Source organism: Carassius carassius, chromosome 21, assembly GCF_963082965.1.
Source record: "Carassius carassius chromosome 21, fCarCar2.1, whole genome shotgun sequence".
Taxonomy (NCBI): Eukaryota; Metazoa; Chordata; class Actinopteri; order Cypriniformes; family Cyprinidae; genus Carassius; species Carassius carassius.
Genome location: NC_081775.1, coordinates 27,844,466 through 27,866,516, shown reverse-complemented (window position 1 = coordinate 27,866,516; position 22,051 = coordinate 27,844,466). Strand labels below are relative to the sequence as shown.

The 22,051-nt window shown below is 38.2% G+C and overlaps 1 protein-coding gene across 1 annotated transcript; it reads left to right on the top strand.

Annotated features, from left to right (window-relative positions):
• Positions 1–684: 684 nt before the first annotated feature.
• Positions 685–19,573, top strand: LOC132098045 (ETS domain-containing protein Elk-1-like). The gene is made up of 9 exons (XM_059504151.1): positions 685–1,454; positions 4,719–4,927; positions 8,788–9,177; positions 9,365–9,520; positions 14,600–14,836; positions 14,991–15,120; positions 16,360–16,577; positions 17,108–17,209; positions 18,658–19,573. The coding sequence occupies exons 1-9, from the start codon at positions 1,430–1,432 to the stop codon at positions 18,754–18,756; spliced, it is 1,566 nt and encodes a 521-aa protein (XP_059360134.1). The 5' UTR covers positions 685–1,429; the 3' UTR covers positions 18,757–19,573.
• The last annotated feature ends 2,478 nt before the right edge of the window (positions 19,574–22,051 follow it).

Here is a 22,051-nt window from a genome sequence, read left to right as displayed (position 1 = left end):
ACATTTGAGAGGCGGGGCATCGAGGACCTACTATTATGTACAGAATTTGAAAAAAAAAATTGTTTTTTGAACATTAAAGCATATCAACACGTTCTGTTACACCAGATACACAAAATAATGATCTTTTAAAAAACATAATATGACCCTTTAAATGTAGCTGTATGTTTTCCTGTGTAAAGTTTCAATGTATACGGTGGAAAAAAATATATATTATAAATATCTGTAAAATATATTTGGAAAATACTTTGTTTCTTTTATGTTGCATTAAATATTTCATGCTTACAGTTAGATGTATTCGTTTTCTATTTATTCACTCACTCACTCAAATCAAATGAATATATCTTTTAATATTTTTATTTATTTTGATTGTTTAAAAGTAAATAATTATTTATATAATTTTTATTATTGATTTTTACCATTTGTACACAGTTTTTTTTCTAAACATTTCCACGGACCCCCTAGCACTCTCTTGTGCCCCCCTGGAAATCCCCTGTATTGTGTTACATGAGTGCAAGCAAGCAACATTTCAGCGCAGTCCTGCAGCAGCAACAACCTGTGGATCGCGCTTGTCAATGTGTGTGGGAGAATTTACGCAAAATTATTCAAGCTCGTATGTATTTTTTTTTTCTGCGTAAGGATTTTCACTCGACCTTGGTGCTGAATAAAATATCGCCAAGGTCACTTCACTAGAAGACGGCAACACGCAAAAGTTTTGCTCTCTTTCATACATTTTGCTCTTCAGCCGACCCACGTCATGCCTGTGCGGTGACGTCACGACCGCACAGGGGACTCGTGGACCAAAGAGAGGTGAAAAAAAGAAACAAGTAGTCGAGGCGCTCGTGGAAACAGGAAGCAAAAGGGGGAAAGCCAAGCAGAGGTTGTTGTTGTTAGAAAAAAAAACTTCCGAAGGGAGCACTCTGTCTTTTACCTCCCCGTTATTTTGAGCTCTTTAAACTGACAGTGCAGCCAGTCCGTTGCTTGGACACCGCGCTCTGAAGGAGGGAAGCTCGCGCGCTTCGCGCCGAAGTGGATGGACCTGGTCGGGGTTTCGGTTTATTTGACATTCCTCACCGTCCACCACGCCGGAATTAACCCCTTCTTACTGTTACCATATTGTTTTTATAGGCAGGGCGTGACATTCCACCGTTTAAAAGCGGCCCTGGTCGATTTTACTGGAGTATTTTGACGTTTGAAGAAGTCTTCAGTTCGTCTGACAGGAACGGTGTAACGTTACGCACAGGCAGCCTGAGCTAACGCGAGCTAGCGACTTAGCTGCTAATGTCAACTAACATGGAGGGAGAGGTGCATGTGTTACATAACAACCAAACGCAATTAAACCACCGACTTTTGACACCCAGCAAGCACAGTTATGGACGTGAATTAATCTCCAAAGAATAAAACTGCCCATAAACACATTTATTTGTGAGAGATGGAGTCGAACCCGCTGATCAGCGGTAAGTTTTATTGCACTTCAAGGAGGTTGGACATGGAGGAGTGATTGCATTAGAGTTTAATAAAGTCCTCGTTTGTTAAACAATACTAAATACATTCACAACTCGCTCTGTTTTATCCACAATTTATTCGTACAATGTGCCTAATCCTGGTGTGAGTGAGAACGTTGTGTTCAAATCAATGTGATTGTTCAAAAGGTATTGTGTGACAGTAGAAATGAGTGGTATTGACACCTTATTTTGATCAGGGTGGGTTAACATACCTGTTGGAAGCCTGATGCACTTTAGCTGTGTTCGAGTAAATGTTTTGCAAGCCAAATGTCTGGTAGTGTGTCTACATGCTGCTGTTTATGAATCAAATAGTGTTTGCTAGACTTGTTTGCCTCCTGGTTATTTCTGAACTAATCAGCCATCATCGAGTGTAATTTTAACAGATTTACATTTGGTTGTTTTATTGTGCATTGCATATTTAGATTTTGAGCTGTCAAACAAGCTAGTTTGCAAGGGTTCTTGTTTGTTCTTGTATCTGGAAGGGTGGTTTTTAAATTAAACAATTATTTTTAATTATTTTAATTAATTATTATTATCATTCGCTCCCTTTGGTATGTAATGTACAACAAGCCCTTTATAATTACTCTAAAAACCTGAAATCAAATGCATTAGAACTTGTTTGATTTGTTTGTGATTGTGCAATGCATATGTCAACATTTCTTTACTGTGTTTGTGTAAATGAAACCAATGTCATCTGATATTAACCAGCAGACCACATGTAAACCCAAAGAAACCATGTCGACACCTTGGTGACCCACCAGGAACTGTTGTGAGCCCCACTTAATACGTCTATATGTGTCTTTTAGGGATTTGTTTGGTAATTTAGCTCTGGATTCATTCTGCTCAGATCACAGTCCTGTCTGGTTCTCTCCTCCTTTGGGATGCCTATTCATTCATTGGCTATAAGTCATCATGCAGTCTGAGAACTCAAGATAATTGACTATTGAGCATTGAGGTCCCTGAACAGTCTTAAGGCAATAAGGTCTGATGGGGAAAAACAGATCTGTGTTGTTCAGTGCCTATCTTTGTTTGCTTTTCTCAGATGTACAGGCTGATTTATGAGGCATTAGACCAAGGCAAGCTGTGCAGTGTTAGTCCCTTGATTAGTCATACTGGAGCTCTTTAGCTAGAATGTAACACTGAGAGGAAAATTTGGGAATAATAAACATGTAAATAAGACAAATGTGCATCTGATTCTTTGGTTCTGGCTTCACTATGACATATTTATCTTAATACCGTGACCCTTTGGTTATTTTTACCAGTATCTTCTGATGCCAGATTTTATTTTATTTTTTCTGATTAATCACCATTGAAGTATTTGTTATTCATAAAAGCTTTGATGTGTTGCTGTGCTATTGGGAAAATAAGGCTGTTTGTTTTGCTTGCCTTAACTGTTCAGTTCATTAAAAAAAAGGCACAATTTATTATAAAACTACATTATAAAGGGTGTGCTAGTCATTGTTTCGCACAACTGGCTTTATTTTTTTTCAATGGCTGTTTATTGAGGGAAACACCTATAATCAAATTCAGGCTGATGTGGAAAAATCTAGTATTTTCTAATCCATTATTTGTACTATTTTGTATAACTCTGTCTGTACTTAAAACTAATTGATTAAGTGAATTTAGACACCGGAATGTTATAATGTACAAGATTTATTTTGAACTGAATAGTTGATGAAAGCTATTCAGATAGGTTGCTTTAACAGAGATAAGACATGTATAAGAAGGTACATTTAAAGGCTCTTAAATAGTTAGAATTATCGGACTAAAGAAATTTGATGTCTAAAATATCAAATATTGATCAATAAAATTCAGGAAAACAGTCATTAATTTTGACAGATAACCGATATGTCCTTTATATTATCGTTCATCTATAGAAAATTACATTTGATCACATTTTTGTATTCAATTTACAGTGTAGTTACACAAGCACTTTTAATTGTTATATTTTATTATATGTTTATTACTAGGCATATTTTATTGAGTTATTGCTTAAAAATGTGTATATTCAGACATCTCTCAAATGTAATATTTTGTTTATGAATAACAGTGAGAGTTATTCTTCTTTCGCTGTTATTGGTCAGAAGATTTTCCAGTGATTTAAAATTTTTTGTAGAAAATTTCAGTTGCTAATAGTCTACACATTCTCAATGCATAATTACTGTATGTATATCTAGTAGGAAGAGTAATGGAAAGTGTTACAGAGATGTCTTCAGAGCTTCTTTTTTTGGGGGGTCAACCTGTATGGAAATGAGTAATTTCAGCAGTCTTAGGGTCTCGCAGTGAGATGTGTGTTTAGCTGTACAAGCTGTCCACAGGATATTCTTCTGGTGTTTCAGTCCTAGAATGATACCATTTATTAAAGCCATTTTACTGCTAATGAATGCACTCACTCAATCACTTGCAGCTTGATTTAATGACAGAATTAATTAATGAGATTTTGTGTGCTAGGTTAAAATGGAAACGTGTTCCCTTCATTGTCATCAGCAATTCACTGCGATTAATTTGGTTCAGTGTGCTTAAAGGGTGGCAGGGTCTCTTTTATTCCTTAGAAACTGTTGCTTAAATGCTTTTACCATGGTGATCGTTTCTAAGGTGTTGCTTATGAGTTACGTAAATGGGAGGGGGGGGGGGGGGTTTAATCAGGTTAATTTGCATTTTCAACATGTTCTTCCTGAACTTGTGATACACATCCTCTGCTGACGGTAGCAGCATTAATTCTGGCATGTTTTTCTTTGATTTCACTGCAGATATAGGCTAATGTTCCCTCTCCATTTATGCTCCTCCAATCCAACCGTAAAGAAGAGGATTTAATTTACTACTGAGGATGTGAATTTGATTTCACTGAATGTAGGATTCAGTTAAATCCCATAAAGGCTATTTTTTCTAACATGGCTTCAGTTCCAGAACATACTTCTCATGACAATGTAGTATGTTTGATGAATTATTTTTTTGAAACATAGCTAGTAAAACCAATATCTGATGTTTTCACAGCACTTATGGCTTTATGGGGTAATATAATTTACAAGCAGGCCTCATCACAACTCAAAGATACTGTATATTGGTGTGTATTTCAGTGAGAGCATTAGTAATTGCAGGTTGTTTTATGTTTGTTTAGTACTAACTTGAGGTTTTTCAATTCTAACACATGATACTATGCACCAGTAGGTTACAGACACTGCCCATTTATCATAGTCTGTTTTTTGTGCCTTGTAGCAATGGATCCGTCCATTACATTGTGGCAGTTCCTGCTACACCTGCTGGATGATCAAAGTCAGAAGCACTTGATCTCTTGGACATCTGGGGATGGGGAGTTCAAACTGCTGGATGCCGAGGAGGTGGCCAGACTCTGGGGGCTGCGCAAGAACAAAACCAACATGAACTATGATAAACTGAGCAGGGCACTTCGTTACTACTATGACAAGGTATGTGCAGGAGGAACTATGAATGATGTGAATCACAGACTTAATCGGTTTATTTTATATATACATTACTGTTTAAAATAGTGATGCACCGAGATGAAAATTCTGCGCCGAAACCGAAAATTTAGGATGCACTTGGCCGAAAACCGAAACTGAAGCCGAAAATGGCTTCTTTTAAAAACGTATATATATATTGCTTGGATTTAATGGATCTGAATTGAAAAATCACAATATAATAATCAAACTTTTATTAACAGTTACATAACAAAAATTAAAATATTTTTAACAATAAATATAAATAATAATTATTCTTCAAGTTTTATGTTCCATCAAATAAAATAGTTTTTTAAAAATTGTGCAAAAAAAATCCAAAATTTTGGAGATTTTTGCAGAACAAATGCTACATATTGCAACTTTGGTGTCCTCTCGTATAGGGCTGTCACTTTTGTGAAAAAAAATATCCTGTTCGATTTTTGAGACATAGGCAAAGTGTTCATTGAATCGTTAGTAAATTGCCTATATTTGGCGTTGATCCGTTTTTCAACGCCAAATATAGGCAAATCCACCGACAACTAAACAGGCATTAGGGCGAACGTAAAGAGGGCGCTTGAGACGCGCACAAGTCAGCAATGTGGACTGCCATAACATCAATGAAAAACATTACTGAAGGCTACATTGATATTATGCACTAATAGGCTGTGTGTGTGTGTGTGTGTGTGTGTGTGTGTGTGTGTGTCAGAACCTGCAGTTGCTGTGTGACACGCGTTCGCTGCGAGCGTATAGTGGCGAGCTGGACGCGCTCCGAGAGAAGGCCGTTAAAATCTATTCCCTATTTTCGTTTTCGAAACTTGTGTTGGTTGGTCCGATCGATTGTGCAGCTTTTGTGACAAGCTTTTTTTGATTGTGACAGCCCTTTGACATGCTTAATCTTTGATAGGCAGACGCGTGATAACAGCTCGACCGTGAGTGAAACCTAAGCGCTTGCTCACGGATGGGAGGGGCGGGTGACATTCATTTTCAGTTTACGTTTTCGGCTGTTTTTTTATTTCGGCCCGAAACCGATAATGCCATTTCGGCCGAAAATTTTCGGCGGCCGAAATTTCGGTGCACCCCTAGTTTAAAAGGTTGGGGTCTGTAAGATTTTTTAAAAATAGATTATTACTTTTATTCTTCACAGATGCAATAAAATGCAAAAGTTACAGTAAAGACATTTGTAATGTTACAAAATGTTTCTATTTCAAATAAATGCTGTTCTTTTGAACTTTCTATTTATCACAGAATCTTGAATAAATGTATCACAAATTTCCACAAAAGTATTTAGCAGCACAACTGTATGTAACATTGAAAATAATACAAAATGTTTCAAAGTGATTGTCAAAGTGGCCGGAAGTCATTCATTTTTGATGTGAGCCGGTGGCGATTGTGGGCGTCCGGGAGAGTTGAAGTCAGGTCAACTTTATGGTAATGAGCTATGATGTGGTTGAGTAGCAACCAATTGGAATGTAGAAATCCTCCACTTGAGAGGATTCCAGGGAATGCAGTTATAAAAACTTTGGTTCCAACCACATTAGTTCCCAAGCATTCTCACACTAGAATGCTTGTTTTTCAGTGGGAATGGAATTCATTTGCTCAAAATTTGACCAAATGCATTTAGGCTACACTTCAACCAGGACAGAATGTTATGTAGGCTGCGCACAAATTAAGACCAAGGCTAGTAAACATCTCTTATAAACTAGTAAACATCTCCTATAAACTGCATGTTGAAATTGGACTAAGTTAGCACTTAACCCTGAACACAAAAACACACCACACAAATGGCTTTTATTGGTTTATTTCATTAGCAGACATGTAACTATAATTAAGTTCTTTCCATCTATCATCCATCTATATTTCCTACTTTCACATTTAAAATATTTCATGAGGTTAACTTATACCCTTACGTTACTTGTTGTCAGACAAGATCAACATGCTTGTTCCCTTTGCGGTTCATTGGAATACAAGACCAAGCGTTCGATCGTCAGACTGTCCACAAATCTTTCTACAGCATTGTTGGCAGGGCAGAATTTTGACACTCTCACCGGTGGCAGTGTGAACGCACGGTTAGAATAAGGATCATGTGACACTGTAGACTGGAGTAATGTCTGCTGAAAATTCAGCTTTGTATTACAGGAATAAATTACATAAAAAAAAAACCATATATATATATAATATTATATTAGTGGTGGGCCGTTATCAGCGCTAAGGTGCTGCGTTAACGTAAGACTCTTATCGGGCAATAAAAAAAAATATCACCGTTAATCTATTCTCAAAGTTAGGTTGGGAGCTGGGTCTATACTAAGCAAGCTATGATGACTTTCACCTTGATATTTTATATAACCGACTTGCTGAGGCCAGCCTAAAAAGATGCTCAGGACAGTTGACGGGCCACTGCTGCGCATCGTCACGAAAGCTTTGTTTTCACGTGTTTTTAAGCCTTACCGCTTGTCGATTTAAACATTAAAGCATCCAAACACAAGACGCGGAAAAGCTGAACAGAGTAGCTGGTTAACCGCGCACTGTGCTCGGTGAACACGAGAGAGAGAGAGCCGCGTATCACGGACAGTGACACTGAACCGAGCTTTCTTCTGCAAAGTTCTCCTCGAAGTCCATCCTGCACCTGAATGAACAAATACAAATCGCAGTTTGAACAAACAAAAAGATGTGAAAAAGCCCAATTCAGTACTCGCGGTGTTCTGGTGTTCAGGGCTCACGCAGAGAAAGGCGTCTCAAAACGCTTGAACACCGAATTTGCTTATTTTTGTTCTTGTGCCGACAAATACATACAAAATATGTCAAAATATCCACCTTGGTCCCGCTGACCCCAGCTATGGCCCTGCTCACGCCCGTTTAACACATACTCCGTCTGCAGTGCGTATGCAGTCCGTGTGCGTTACGTATGTGGTGCAGCACGGACTCGATGTGCTTTCACACAGGACGCGTTTGCAGTCCGCTACTCTGTACGTAAACGATCGATGCACTGCTGCAGACGCAACGCTCCTGGAACGCAACTGGAATCCGTGCGTAAAATGTGTGCGTAAAAAAATATGCAACGCATACGCACTGCAGACGGAGTATGTGTGAAACAGGCGTAAGGTTGTTTGCCCCTTGTGCAATGTGGAATTAGTTTACAGCTTTTCCAAGCACTTTGTGATGCATTTTGGAAACAGGAGATGAGCCCCTTTTCTAATGCACCACCTGGCTTGATAAACCCCTTCTCAAAGACTTACTGTTTGTCAATTTTATTTGGGTAGCATACATATTCTGAATGCCTTCGGCAGAATTCGAAGGAGCCATTTTAATCCAGATTAATCTAGATTAATTTCAAGATCACAGTGAGATTAATCTAGATATAAAAAAAAATCTATGCCCACCACTAATATATATATATATATATATATATATATACGTTTTTCACAATATTACTATTTTTACTGTTTTTAATCAAATATATGCAGCCCTAGTGAGTATAAGAGACGTCTTTCAAATAAATGAAGAAATCTTACCAACCCCAAAGTTTGAACACTAGTGTATAAAAATGATATACAGTAATACAATTCAGTGATATTAAATGAAACATTATTTACTCAGAATGACTCAATTGATGTTAACCAGTTAATGAGCCTTGACAATATTTTGGTCCATCACTAGTATTAATAAATTCATAAATATTAACCATTAATAAATATTAATAATTCTGACATTTTTACTGTCTAACTGCTATGAAAAGGATAGAAAAACTTAAGATGGGAGCATGATTTATTGAGCATGTGCATATTATTGTTGTTATTATTATAGCTTTTCAACAAGCTTTCATACTTCCACAGAATATTATTAAGAAAGTTAGCGGCCAGAAGTTCGTCTATAAGTTTGTGACCTTTCCGGACCCCAACTCTGCTGATGGACTGAAAGGACCTGAGGATTCCCAGAGGGCCACTACAGGGGAGAAATTGGAGCTGTCCATTCAGAGCAAATCTAACACAGGTGCTAACACCACCAACCCATGTCTCTCCAAGAGCCTGCAGGTTCAGCGCTCCTCCCCTAGCTCAGTGCAACGCAGCTCCCGAAATGATTACATGAAGTCTGGTCTCTACTCCACTTTCACTATTCAATCCCTACAGACGCCCTGCAAAACTGCATCCAAATTCATCAAAACGGAGCATCTCCTGAGTGACAACAGCCCCAAACCTGCTCATCTGGACCGCACAGTGCACGAGGTCAGCTTCTTTCTGGATTTCATGTTTTTGATTTTGAGCTGATGTTTTTAATTCTGCATTAAATCCTCACATATGATATGTGACATTAAGTGAGTTATCATCAGGTTAAAACCTGCCAAACTTTGTGAAACGCATTGTGTGTAAAGTATTTGATTCACATTGATTATGTATTATGTATATGTTGCAGATGCAAATGTGTCAGACAGAAGCACAGCAGGGAACTGCTCAGGTGCAGTCGACTATGGAGAGCAGCAATTTGCATGTGATAGTGACCCACCCCTCCCCATGTGCTACACCTGCCCTCAGCCCACAGACGCCCTCTGGATCTGTCACTGCAACCATGGTATGGATTTGCTCTTTAGCAGACTCAGTCTTTAAATGCTTAAAGCTGTGCCATTTTAGCTAGGACTGGACCAGAATGTTCGAATATTCTTTTGGTTGGTTGGCATTAGATTTGTTAATTTTGAGATTCGAATAATCAGTGTTTTTTTTTTTTTTTTTTGTTTTTTACATCTGACAACCACTGCATAACGATCTTCATTCATGCTTGAATATAGCCGCTTTTACACTATCGGGCCAATCGGTTCTAAGGACTGTCAGGTACGGTAACAGTTGTATTTCCACGTGAGCCTGGTACGGCGTGGCATGATTACAAACCGTTCTCGGCCCAGAATTCTTGGCACAGTTAGACAACCATGCTTAGCTGTACTGTTAGAGTGCGTGTGCGTGACGTCGCCACTCTGTTGCCTGGCAACAGTTTTTCATAGCTGACTAAGCGGAAGCACACTATTTGATTAAACAGCCAATTAAACAGCTACGCTACATTCAATATAAAAAGAAAAAAAATGTCTGAGACAGTTTGGTCTGTGGAGGAAACATTTGCGCTTATTGATATTATGCACGTCGTCACCTTTTGTTTTTTTTCTTTTTTTCACGTCAAGAATTGTCTTTTTTTCTGTTATTGAACTTCGTAAATATCAGATAAAAAAGGAGTCCCAAAAACATAAATATCTGATCATCATCCATATCAATTGAATTCAATTCTATTCAAGTTTATTTGTATAGCACGTTTTACGATACAAATCATTGCAAAGCAACTTTACAAAAAAATGTATTTGCTACAATATTCAGTAGTCGCTTATCAGTGGTGATGTAAATCCTGTGGCAAAACTGAGAAACAAATAGAGAAATAATTAGCGTAGCTGCTGTTCCAACCAAGCAAAATTGATTAGTTTAACCCAGGCTAAAGAATAATAATGCGCATTTGATCAGATACAACTGCAGTCACAAATTATGAGATGCATTATTCGAAATGCTTGGTGAAAGAGATGTGTTTTTAATCTAGATTTAAACAGAGCGAGTGTGTCTCAAACGCAAACATTATTAGGAAGGCTATTCCAGAGTTTGGGAGCCAAATGCGAAAAAGCTCTACCTCCTTTAGTGGACTTTGCTATCCTAGGAACTACCAAAAGTCCAGCGTTTTGTGACCTTAGGGAGCGTGATGGGTTGTAGCGTGGTATGAGTCTAGTTAGGTATGCAGGAGCTAAACCATTATGGGCCTTATAGTTAAGTAATAATAATTTGTAACTGATATGGAACTTAACCTTTTCAGTGGTGAGTTTAAAATATTCTAGCGGTCCCCCCAGAGTGAGTTTTTTTAAGATGACCGTTATTTTAGAACGTTCCCCTTACTGTTTCCATGGCGACGCGTCAGGTTTGTCACGTGACACACAGCGTCTACAATAACACTGTATGAAAGATGGATCGCTCTTATTTCGTTTTTCCTTTTTTTATTTAAAATATTCACAAACTAGCATACCAAGAACAATCTGATATTCCGATTCATAAATATGTGTAAATGAGTGTGTTTTGTCTTTTAAAAATCTTTCTAAATGATCTTGATTACAATCTGTAATGTGAGATGGGCGCCGCCATCGGGGAAGTCGTGGCCTAGTGGTTAGAGAGTTTGACTCCTAACCATAGGGTTGTGGGTTTGAATCTCGGGCCGGCAATACCACGACTTGGGTGCCCTTGAGCAAGGCATCGAACCCCCAACTGCTCCCCGGGTGCCGCAGCATAAATGGCTGCCCATTGCTCCGGGTGTGTGTTCACAGTGTGTGTGTGTGTGTGTGTGTGTGTGTGTGTTCACTGCTCTGTGTGTGTGCACTTTGGATGGGTTAAATGCAGAGCACGAATTCTGTGTATGGGTCACCATACTTGGCTGAATGTCACGTCACTATCACTTTCATGTTTGTTTGCGCTGCAGTTCAGACTTCCTGTCAGTCAGATTTACAGCACGTGAACTCTTCAATCTCTCCCGAAATACAAGTAATAAGTGGCGTGGGAATTATTTATTTATTTTAATATCGTGAGATCGCGGAGCGCAAGAAAACAACACAGTCTGAAGCTGCTCACTGTAGATGATCTTGCTTGTCTCTGTCTGCTCAATCGTGGTGATGAAAGTGCCCTAAAAGATGTTATAATGGACTATTTCACATCCATAGATAAAGGATTGGATGATGATGTTACTAAAGAGGAAGAGTCCGATGACAGTCTGTTATATGCACAGGTTTCTAACTACAAGGTAAACTATTCGTGCTATCCAAACCTACAAGGGGTGATCAAAAGTTCAGAGACTATGCCCATCATGATAAACAATGGAAAGCTGTCCTCTTCAGGGTAACGTTAGTATTTTTGTGTAATGATGCAGTATAGCGAACGTTAAGTGTAAGTGAAAGTGAAACCCGTATCACTTTAAACCCATTTTCTCAATATTAGATTCCTGAAAATCATAGCTATCAGCCGACTTCAGATAGCCATAACTGTTGTAACGTTCAAGCTGTGGAAAAAATGAACTCCGCTTTCATATGGTATCAATTTCACCATGTGTTGGGTTTTCGTAGATCGCATCACATATGTTCAGCCCCTCCCTCCGAAGCTTTGAATATTCGGTAGTGGATTACTTTCGAAGCTCAAAAAATGGTATTCGGACCAGCCCTAATTTTAGCACAGATGATGGTGACAACAACGTTTGGGAATCGTGTAAGATTTCTTGCATTAAGCTAAATTGTCATTAATGGCCTGGAGTCAATTATTCCCGCTTAAACTACGTTTACCACACCTCGGCGTCGATCAGATGATATATTTAAAGGGATTCGTCTGGTTTTTGTACTTAAATCTCTATTGTGAGTAGGATTATTTCTTCTGCATCTTATCCAATGCCTCTTTTGCTAGTTCCAAAACGTAATTTTAAACCTAGTAAAGGAGGCTTGAACCGTTGATAGCATTCTAAGGGGCCGTTCACATATCGCGTCTTTTGCACGCTCAAGTTCATTATTTCCAATGTAGGCGCGCGGTATGCGCGCTCATAATGGAAGCGACGCGATCATTTTTTCCAGGCGTGTCCGCACCGCATCGAGTTAAAAACATCTCAACTTTTCAGAATGCCGCAAGCGCACCGCGGGTCATGTGACAAGAACCAACCAATCACCTTCATCCTTTCCCGTAACAACTTTGAAAGTTCAGCCAAGATGAAGGAACAGCTGACCATAGCTATATATAGATTGCCATTTTGAAATAAATTTAGTAGCAGAGCTACTGCAAGCGATTTTTAGTGCTGCAAATCCATTTATCCTTTGCTGAAATTTCCGTGTCTTCATGGTGAGAGCAGGTCATGGTTGCTTAGCAACAGCAGACGCCTCTGGAGTGCAACTGCCCGAGCGCTTTGGAAAGAAGGAGAAGGAGTTTTCCACGCGTTTTTAGGCGCGCTCAAGTTCGTTATTTCCAATGTATGCGCGCTCATAATGGAAGCGGCGAGGTTGTGACGCGGCGCGGTTGCGACGCGCCGCGACGCGCCCTTTTTTTCCAGGCGCGTCAGCACCGCATCAATTTAAAAAAATCTTCACTTTTCAGAATGCCGCAAGCGCACCGCGGGTCATGTGACAAGAACTAACCAATCAGCTTCATCCTTTCCCGTAACAACGTTGAAAGCTCAGCCAAGATGAAGGAACAGCTGACCATAGGATTGTCATTTTGAAATGAATTTAGTAGCAGAGATACTGCAAGGGATTTTTAGAGCTGCAAATCCATTTTTCCTTTGCTGAAATTTCTGCGTTTTCATGGAGAGAGCACGTCATGGTTGCTTAGCAAAGGCAGACGCCTCAGGGGCGCAACTACCCGAGCGCTTTGGAAAGAAGGAGAAAGCGGCGCGCCTAGCGTTTTCCACGCGTTTTTAGGCGCGATATGTGAACGGCCCCTAATGCAGTTATTAATGAAGATATTCGAAAGAGAGCGAGAGAGGAAAAAAAGAGAGCTTGTGTGAATTAGGTTACCTCTTTGCATCTCTAAACAGCGCTATCTCCTGGCTATTAAGAAATGTCATGTGTAGCCTTTAAGTTGCTACACTATATAGGCTAACTGATAAAATCAACAAGGCAGTGCTGACAACACCTTTTTGTGCAAACTGTGTGAACGTTATTACAGTTTACTCTGCAAAGTGATATGGAACTGTAATGTGGTCAAGAGAGCTGCCTGGAACTATGTTTGCCGTGCATTTCCCAGAAAATAATTGCACAACTCAGAACGTTTGTCAGCCAATCAGATTCAAGCTTTTAACTGCCCCATAGTATAAATCAGTATTATTGCACTTTCACCGATTAATACAAATAAATAGAAAGTCAGCTCATACACATGGTTTATTTGGCCTCATGTAAATTTATTAAATTGTCATTTAAATGATCACACTCTTTACATTTATAACTGGTATACAATTAAAACTGGTAAAACTCAAAAACAGTGAAATTCTTAATATTAATTATATTAATTTATTTCAATTAAAACTAACAGTGGCACAGAAGTGGCAAAGTTGCATTTATTCAGCAACCACAATCACAAACATTATAGTTGAAATCCATGTTTGGGTTTATTACGGTCAGCACTGAGGCCTTGTGTGTGTTTTACATTTCTTTTTTAACTAGTTTTTAGTCTCATCTTTTTTGTCAACAATGTTGCAAAGAAAAAGGATGTCAATTTATAATTGTCTTCATTGTTTTTGTTAATGAAATTGCACTGAATGGCAGTCGTTCAAGTTATATTCACATCTCCAGTGTCAGAAATTGCGTCACAGTCAAGTAATCCCTTTTCCCAATGAACAAAATAAAGCACAACATTTTTATTGTTGCACTTAAAAATGTTTAACACTATGGAAGAAAATGAGTTACAATCTAGTCCTTACTCATTGAAGCACTTATTGCAGCCTCCTGGAAATTGTTCATCAGATTTAAAACCTTATGCACCCAAATTCCTGGAAAATACCATAAAGATCAGCTAAACATCTTGCAATCCATTTTTTTTACATCCATGTTAAATACTGTTAATATTAAGAATGATGTGCATAAAATGTTGTTTTGAATTCATTCCACAGAATACTCAAGCACAGAAGAGCCATAATTTGGGTGACCCACCCCAGATCTACTTGTCCGATCCCAGCTCTCTGACCTCGCTCATTCCTCTAGCTCATGGAGAATGTGTTGTCAACCCTTCTCAGCCTGTATTTGTGGTCATAAAGCCTTTGCCTGTTGGACTGGCCAAAGAGTCCAGCCTCCCGCCTGAAGAAGACCTGCTGGAGATTGTCGATTTGGATGACAAAACAGATGTTGAGGTGAGCAGATGTGTCAATTAGAAATCATTCACTGTACATCATCCAAAAAAATATTGAACATGTTTGGTTGCAATGAAATGCTGGTGTAATTTAGCATTTTATTTATTTATTTTTAGCTTTTTATTTATTTTATTTTTTTATTTGCCGTACTCAGCCAGTGTCCACAGTGCCTGTCTCTGGAGTTACAGATGCCCCAATCTCTGTGGATGCTCCATCACCCTGCGTGGAGCCGGTGGCCCAGCCTGTTGGAGAAGGGGAGGTGAAAGAAAAGCCTGAGCTACCCGGTTAGTCAAAATTCATGTAATTTATGCATTAGAAAGACGTTGAACTCAAAAGAGCTGGTGAGGCTTGTAGCAGTTTATTTTTATTTTTACTTTTTATGAATTGCAAGCAAATCTTTGTATAAGGGGAAGCTTATTCATTGGCGTTATAACTAGAGTTATAAAAGGGACATCAGTTAAGTCCCATTTTAATATTGGTTGCCTGGCAATGAAAAACAGCCTTCTGTTAAGATGGTTAACTACAATACCTATCAAACTTTTGGGATCATTAAGATTTTGTTTATGTATTTGAAAAAAGTATTTTTATGCTCTGAAGACTGAATTTATTCAATCCAAAAATACAGTAAAAACTGTTGTTTTAATATCATTAAATATTACTACATAACTGATTTCTATTTGAGTTTATTTTCAAATGTAATTTATTTCTGGCACAGCTACATTTCCAGTAGCCATTACTTCAGTGTTCAGTGTCACGTGAGCTCCAGACCAAGGCCGATTGATGGTTATTTTGTATTTCTTCCATTTCTGAATAATCACACCAATAGTTGTTTCCTTCTCTCCAAGCTTCTTGCTGATGGTCTTGTAGCCCATTCCAGCCTTGTGCAGATCTACAGTCTTGTCTCTGACATCCTTTGACATAGTGCTGGACAATATATCAAACAATATGATCATGTGCATCTCGTCAGTAAAGTGGTTCCGTGATTAGCAGTAAATCCCCATCACCTGCTTTGAAAAGGAGCGGCAGTTAACACACAGAGCCGTAGTTCACTGACAAGCTACGCTATAGCGAGTTCATTATTGAAGATGAATCGCCTTCGATAATGAACTCGATATAGCGTAGCTTGTCAGTGAATTACGGCTCTGTGTGTTAACTGATGCTCCAAGCAGGTGATGGGGATTTACTGCTAATCACGGAACCGGCTTTACTGACGAGATGCACATGATCATATTGTTTGATATATTGTCCAGCACTAATAGAAGTATTAATTTCCTAAAAATTTTTTACTGCCCCCCAAAGTGTATACTACTTGGTAGAAGAGTTGTTTATTATGATTATTAATAATAAATTCATTATCAAATGACAATGTCTTTTATCATATTGCTGATCCTACCTTTTCATAAAAGCAATAAGCCACTCCAAGTAATCCTTTGCAGTTATTTGACATGGTTATAGGTCAACAAAACCCGCAGTGCTTAAAAATCAATTGTCAATTTTAGCCTCTCATTCAAAACTGTTTTCAGAGGACACCAATACTGCATCAGCCTCCCTCCCAGCAAGCACGCAGGAAGTCCAGCCTCCTAAATCAAAGAAGCCACGTGTGCTGGAACTGCCATCCTCGTCTACGCTGCTACCCCCTGGACTCTCGCTGGATAAGGTCAATGCAGCGGTGAACAGCCTTCTGGCTTCTGGCAGTGCCACAAACACCTTAACACCCACAGTCATCACCTCCCATGCCCTGGTGAGCCATTCAGTTCAGAATTAAGTTTATTTGCTATTTTCACTATTTTGTGGAATTTTATTGCTTATTTTTTATTGCTGCTTGCAATTGCATTACTAAGACGAAACCCACATGAACTAATTTCAGAAGATAATTATTTTAAGCAGTTGACAGCCCTGATTTAAACACAATGTTTTTTCTTTTACCTCATAGAAGGCACAAAGAGATAACTGTTAAATGGCTGAGTTTCAGCATTATCTTACAGTCCTTCAGTGGAGTCGTGCTTGGGTGTTTTTGTCTTTGTTTTTTTTTGTTTTTTTTTTTGTCTAAGGCAACAATAGCATTTGTGGGGTATGAATGGATGCTTCACATGTACCAAGCTCTTAACAGTGTCAATGTGATTTTTAACAAAGCCAGAGCGATATAAATGCTTGTGTTACCAGATATCCAAAAACAAAGAGATACAACACAATGACCTTGTAAAATGTTTCATACGCACACGCACAACCTCTTCAACTCTCTCTCTCTCTCTCTCTCTCTTTCTCTTTCAGACTCCAGTGCTGTTGACACCAAGTCCACTGCCATCAACCATACACTTCTGGAGCACACTCAGTCCAATCGCTCCGCGCAGCCCTGCCAAGCTCTCCTTCCAGGTGAGTCTTCCTGTCCACACAGTTTCCGTCCACAGCATGGCAGCAGCACACCATCTGTCTCTTCACACTCCCTCGGCTCATTGCATGGCAGAGAATTTACTCCTTTCCCAAACCATTCATAACCATCAAATACATTACAACATATACATTTTATATATTCCACCTTTTCCCAACTTTTAAGATTGCCATGGTAACCAATATCTTATTTACATTTGTGCATTTAGCAGACATTGTGCTTCTATCCAAAAAGACTTCCAACAGAGAAACATAAGTGATTTTCCACAGAACCAACCATATTCATATGCAGTGGCATGTTTATTAGAAAGCTAGATTAGGAAATCAACTGGAAAGAAGCTCATGAAAGAAGTTTTTTTTTTGTTGTTGTTTTTTTATTTTATTTTATCTTGTAATAATTTTATATTTTGAGATACTATTTCCTGACTTGGAAGAGGAAATTGGTGTATTACAAAGTATTTTTTGGATGTTAAATGGTTTGGTAAATTCTGAATGGATGAGCCACATTTCAAAATGTTAAGTAAGTTATCCAGCTATTTCCACACTTGTGACCACACATTTGAATTCTGTTATTGTGCATAATACTGCATTGTTGTAGTGCTTTAAAACCGTAATCTTCAATTAGGCTAACTAACTAATAATTTTATTACTCTGCATTGCAGTAAATTCACAATGTTCTCTTACGCTTCTTGCTTTAGTAGACGTCTCTTTGTGCTTAATTTTGAGAAGGCTTTTGTTTTGTCGGACTAATCCTCCGGAAAGCATGTGAGCATCCTCTGCTGGACAATAGCAACAAGTGCAGAGTTTGGAACATTAATATATTGTTATTTTTTAGAGGAACAAGTGCCTTAAACCTAATCCTACACAAGTTCTCTCCTTTCTGTCTTGGTAAATGTTCTTCTTGGACTAGTTCATATTTTTATTATAGCAAAGTGGTCTTTCCAGTTTATTAAGTAATCCATGTCAAGTATCAGTACCAGCTGAGTATTCCAGGTTCTTAGAACTTTAATGTTCCATTTTAGCAAGGCAAGGATGTTATCATTAACTGAAACAAAACTTGCAAAATGTATATCTTTCCATTACTTGAAGTGCAAAACATATTAGCTAAAATAAAATATAAAAAAAAACTTTAAACGTTATGAAAAAACAATAAAACAACATTTCTCACTTTTGTTTAGTTTAAGTAGAAGTACTTAAATAAGCGAAACTAAATAAATTAAAAACTAAAACTTAAAAACACTATAGAAATGTTTAAGAAAAAATTTGAAAAATGGCAAACACAACAAAATTACTCAAACTTGAACTAAAATTAAAATAAACTCATTCAAAATATTTAAAAAACTAACACTGTAAATCAGTGATACTAAAATAACATTGCTTTGTGGAGACGGATAGCTTAAGTCCTAATTAATACCTTCCTGTTATTCTTACAGTTCCCCGCCAATGGAAGCAATCAGATCCAGATCCCAGCACTGAGTGTGGACGGCCTATCCACACCTGTCGTTCTCTCCCCTGGACCACAGAAACCATAATTTGCAATTTAATTCCCTTATCTTCTGCTGTAGCCATTGGCTACCTACCCAGCCAATGAAATGCTGAGGACGGCCAATGAAAGTTGGGACACTCCATATCAGGTTCTGCTGTGAGTTGGGCGAGGCCTCTGCTCCAAATCTGCAAGAGGAGTGCGCTCTCAGCTGTCCTTCACAATTGGTTGATGGAGCAGCCCACTTTTGTGATTGATGGTGGCATTTGCAGAAACTATTTGATCTTTTGTTTTTTCCTTTGCTTTTTATATGATCATCAACGGTTATTTATTTATTTCTGATGTTTCTTGGTGCATCGCGAGATGCACATTCCCGAATGCTCATGTGAATTTGGAACTTGGAGATCTCACTTCATTTTTGATTTCTCACAATTCCATTGAGTTATGGATCAGACATGCTATCCTTTGAATGAATCAAGGCATTAAATGCCATTTACTTCACAGACGGAGTATAGCTTTCTTCAAAAGGGGGGGGGGGGCATGCATTTGAAATCTGCAAGTTAATTTCTTTCTTTGACATTACATAGACACAAATACATAATATTTAGTATATAACACACTGTTGTTTTAAACATTTTGTTTTTTTCCATGGACACTTTTTGCTAAAGTGGCATTGAAAATGCCAGAGGAATGTCACAGCCATTCCCAGGATTTGAAGAGGTGGAACCAGGGTGGAAAAGATACAAAGAGATTCTGAATGATATCAGGGTCTGGAATGTTTCAATCTTTTTCTTCTATGACATCATTCCTTTATTTCAGAACTTTCCTCTTGTAAATAGACATTGCACCCATTCCAAGATTTGAAATACTGAAATGCTAATGATAATTAGCACTAAAATGATAATTTGAAATGCTCTCCTGTTTTTGTTGAAGTTTTTTAGTAATTCTATCAAGGAGCCCTTTCTCTGGCAGCATTGACAAAGCAGGCAAAGGTTTCAAAAGTGTCACAGCGAATCTTTGCAGTTTCATGCTTTTTTCTTCTAAAGAAAACGCCAGAGGAGACCAAAGACCAGCTGTTTATATACAATCCATCTTAGCGTCTCTGTCAATTTTTTTTTTCTGTAATGTTTTGCATTTTCTCTCTCTCTCGTGTTTATTTTTACTCTGCCGCATCAAAGGGCTATAAGAACCTTCATGCAACCAAAACACTCACACTTCTGACACTGTATATAACTGATACATCTGACTCGCCAGCTAGAAGTAAAACTCAATAATCGTTGTATATAAAGTAATTAATGGCAGAACAGGAAGTATGTAGCTTCAGCTGCTTTTGATATTGTTAGTCGTTTTGCGCAGCCTGCCTCTTATGCTATGTTCGTCTGATGTGTTAAAATCACACTCACGGTTGTTACCTCAAAGCTGTCAACAGCTTGACGCGTCAAAGCAGGCAAGCATATACGTTGCAACTGACAAACAAAGCCAACGATTATTTGCATATCTTCTTGCGCTTGTAGTTTGCGTGTGAAGCTCAAGTTTCCTGTGGGGAAATCATGGTGGTTATATATAGCATTTTACAGAAAGCTGTAGTCAGTGTTTATGGACAGTAACTGCCTCCACAGTATACAGACTTTTCTGTATAGTTTTTATCATTTCATTTCATCTGAGTTTGCTTAACTCGCATATAACATCCTTATTTTCAATTTTAGGAACATTTGGGCGTCCGTGTCTTTCACTTTAGAACATTTTGTCTCTTTAATTTGGTGCTCTTTGTTGTTTTAAAGAGTTTTCTGCTTTGATATCTGCGTAATTGTAATGAACTCGGGAGGATTTGCTCGTAGCATGCTGCAATTGCTTAAGCGTGTCACCTCTCTCCTGCATTTTGTGCATTTTCTGGTGGCTGATTTGTAACTGTTCTGTTGTCAGTGAATGACTGTTTGTTTTCAGATGAAGCGCTTTAGAAAAGACTTGAAGATTAGTCAATGTTCACCACCACTCTTGGTGTCGCTCTGATATGTACCGATGATGTCATGGATGCCCACACGTCGACACATTGAATGTTCTGTTCAGGTGGGTATTTTGGGAGCCGCCCCCTCACATTACTACACGCCAAGCTCAGTAACCTGATATCGGCTTAATGATGATAAAATTGATTTTCATTGGTGAGTTACTTGTGGTTATTTTACACCATGCGTTGGGCAAAATAATAAGCCTGCAATATCAAATAACACACTGTGATGATGAATTTAGTGATTTGTGAGTACCACTTACCCCGTTCTTGATCTTTAATGCGGTGTAGTAAGTCTGCAGTACTGCTTTCAGCCGTCCTGTCACTTTCCTCTCAAGCTTGTCTGGATCGCTGGGATTGTTTGTGCCTCTGAACGTCTGTGTGGCTATGCTCTGTAATGTGCTGTGAATGCGTTTTAACAGCTGTCTTTGAGCTAAACTCCTCTTATTTCCCTTGCTCTGCTGCTGCTGTTACTTCTACTGTACATCAGCACTGATCAATACAGTGACAGCATACAGTGCACGGTTCCCCGAAATGAACTATTACATAGTGCTGACTTCATTTATCCCCAGACAACTTGTTTACAAATTAGCAAGCTTAAAAGACAGAAATAGAGAGCCATATCGATTTAAAACTATTTCTTTTTTAAAAATACAGAAAAAAAGTTTTTTTTTAAAGTCAAATATTGTAATATTAATGAGCCTTTGTCATGTTGATGAAATTGCTGCCCCCTTTCAGATAATGAAACTAATGCTGCACGTCTCTGGACCTGTGAAGACTGTTTAGGTATCATAATACCACATTAAATAGGTCTTAAAGTTGGATTTCTGGGTATGTGCTTGTCCACTGACTAACTATTTTGGTATTAATACCTTCTTAAAAAATCTTTGTTGTTTTTATCTGAAATTATCCCAGAATAAAATCTTCATGCGGAGTAATGTTAATCAGTAATATTTATTGTCCTTATAACAAGCAAAGCTCCAGCTGAAATTTTTATTTGCATTCTATTCTCTTATTAGAACCAAAATTGTGCAGAAATTGTATTTGTGCAAGTTTTAATTGTGCAAAAAAAAATTGTAAACGATTGTTGGTAACCAGCAAGTGTAAATGTTCTAGTCACTAAAACCTTTATGCAAATGAAGAAACATGTTATATAAAAAAGCCATTTATTGTGTAATTGATTGGACCGTAGAGATGTTGGCTGAGAAGGTTTTTCACCTTTTGTGGAGAAGTCTCTAAATTATTTCCTAATACCAGCATAGATTTCGTACCATGTACAAATTTCCATTGTAGGAATCGTCAATATTCCATTGTCGATCATGTCAATATTTCTCATTGA

Bases quoted from the DNA above. Each gene is read 5' to 3' on its own strand.
- LOC132098045 (XM_059504151.1), top strand. From the start codon at position 1,430: ATGGAGTCGAACCCGCTGATCAGCG. The intron at 1,455-4,718 runs GTAAGTTTTATT...TGTGCCTTGTAG, and splicing joins GTCGAACCCGCTGATCAGCG to CAATGGATCCGTCCATTACA. The intron at 17,210-18,657 runs GTGAGTCTTCCT...TTATTCTTACAG, and splicing joins CTGCCAAGCTCTCCTTCCAG to TTCCCCGCCAATGGAAGCAA.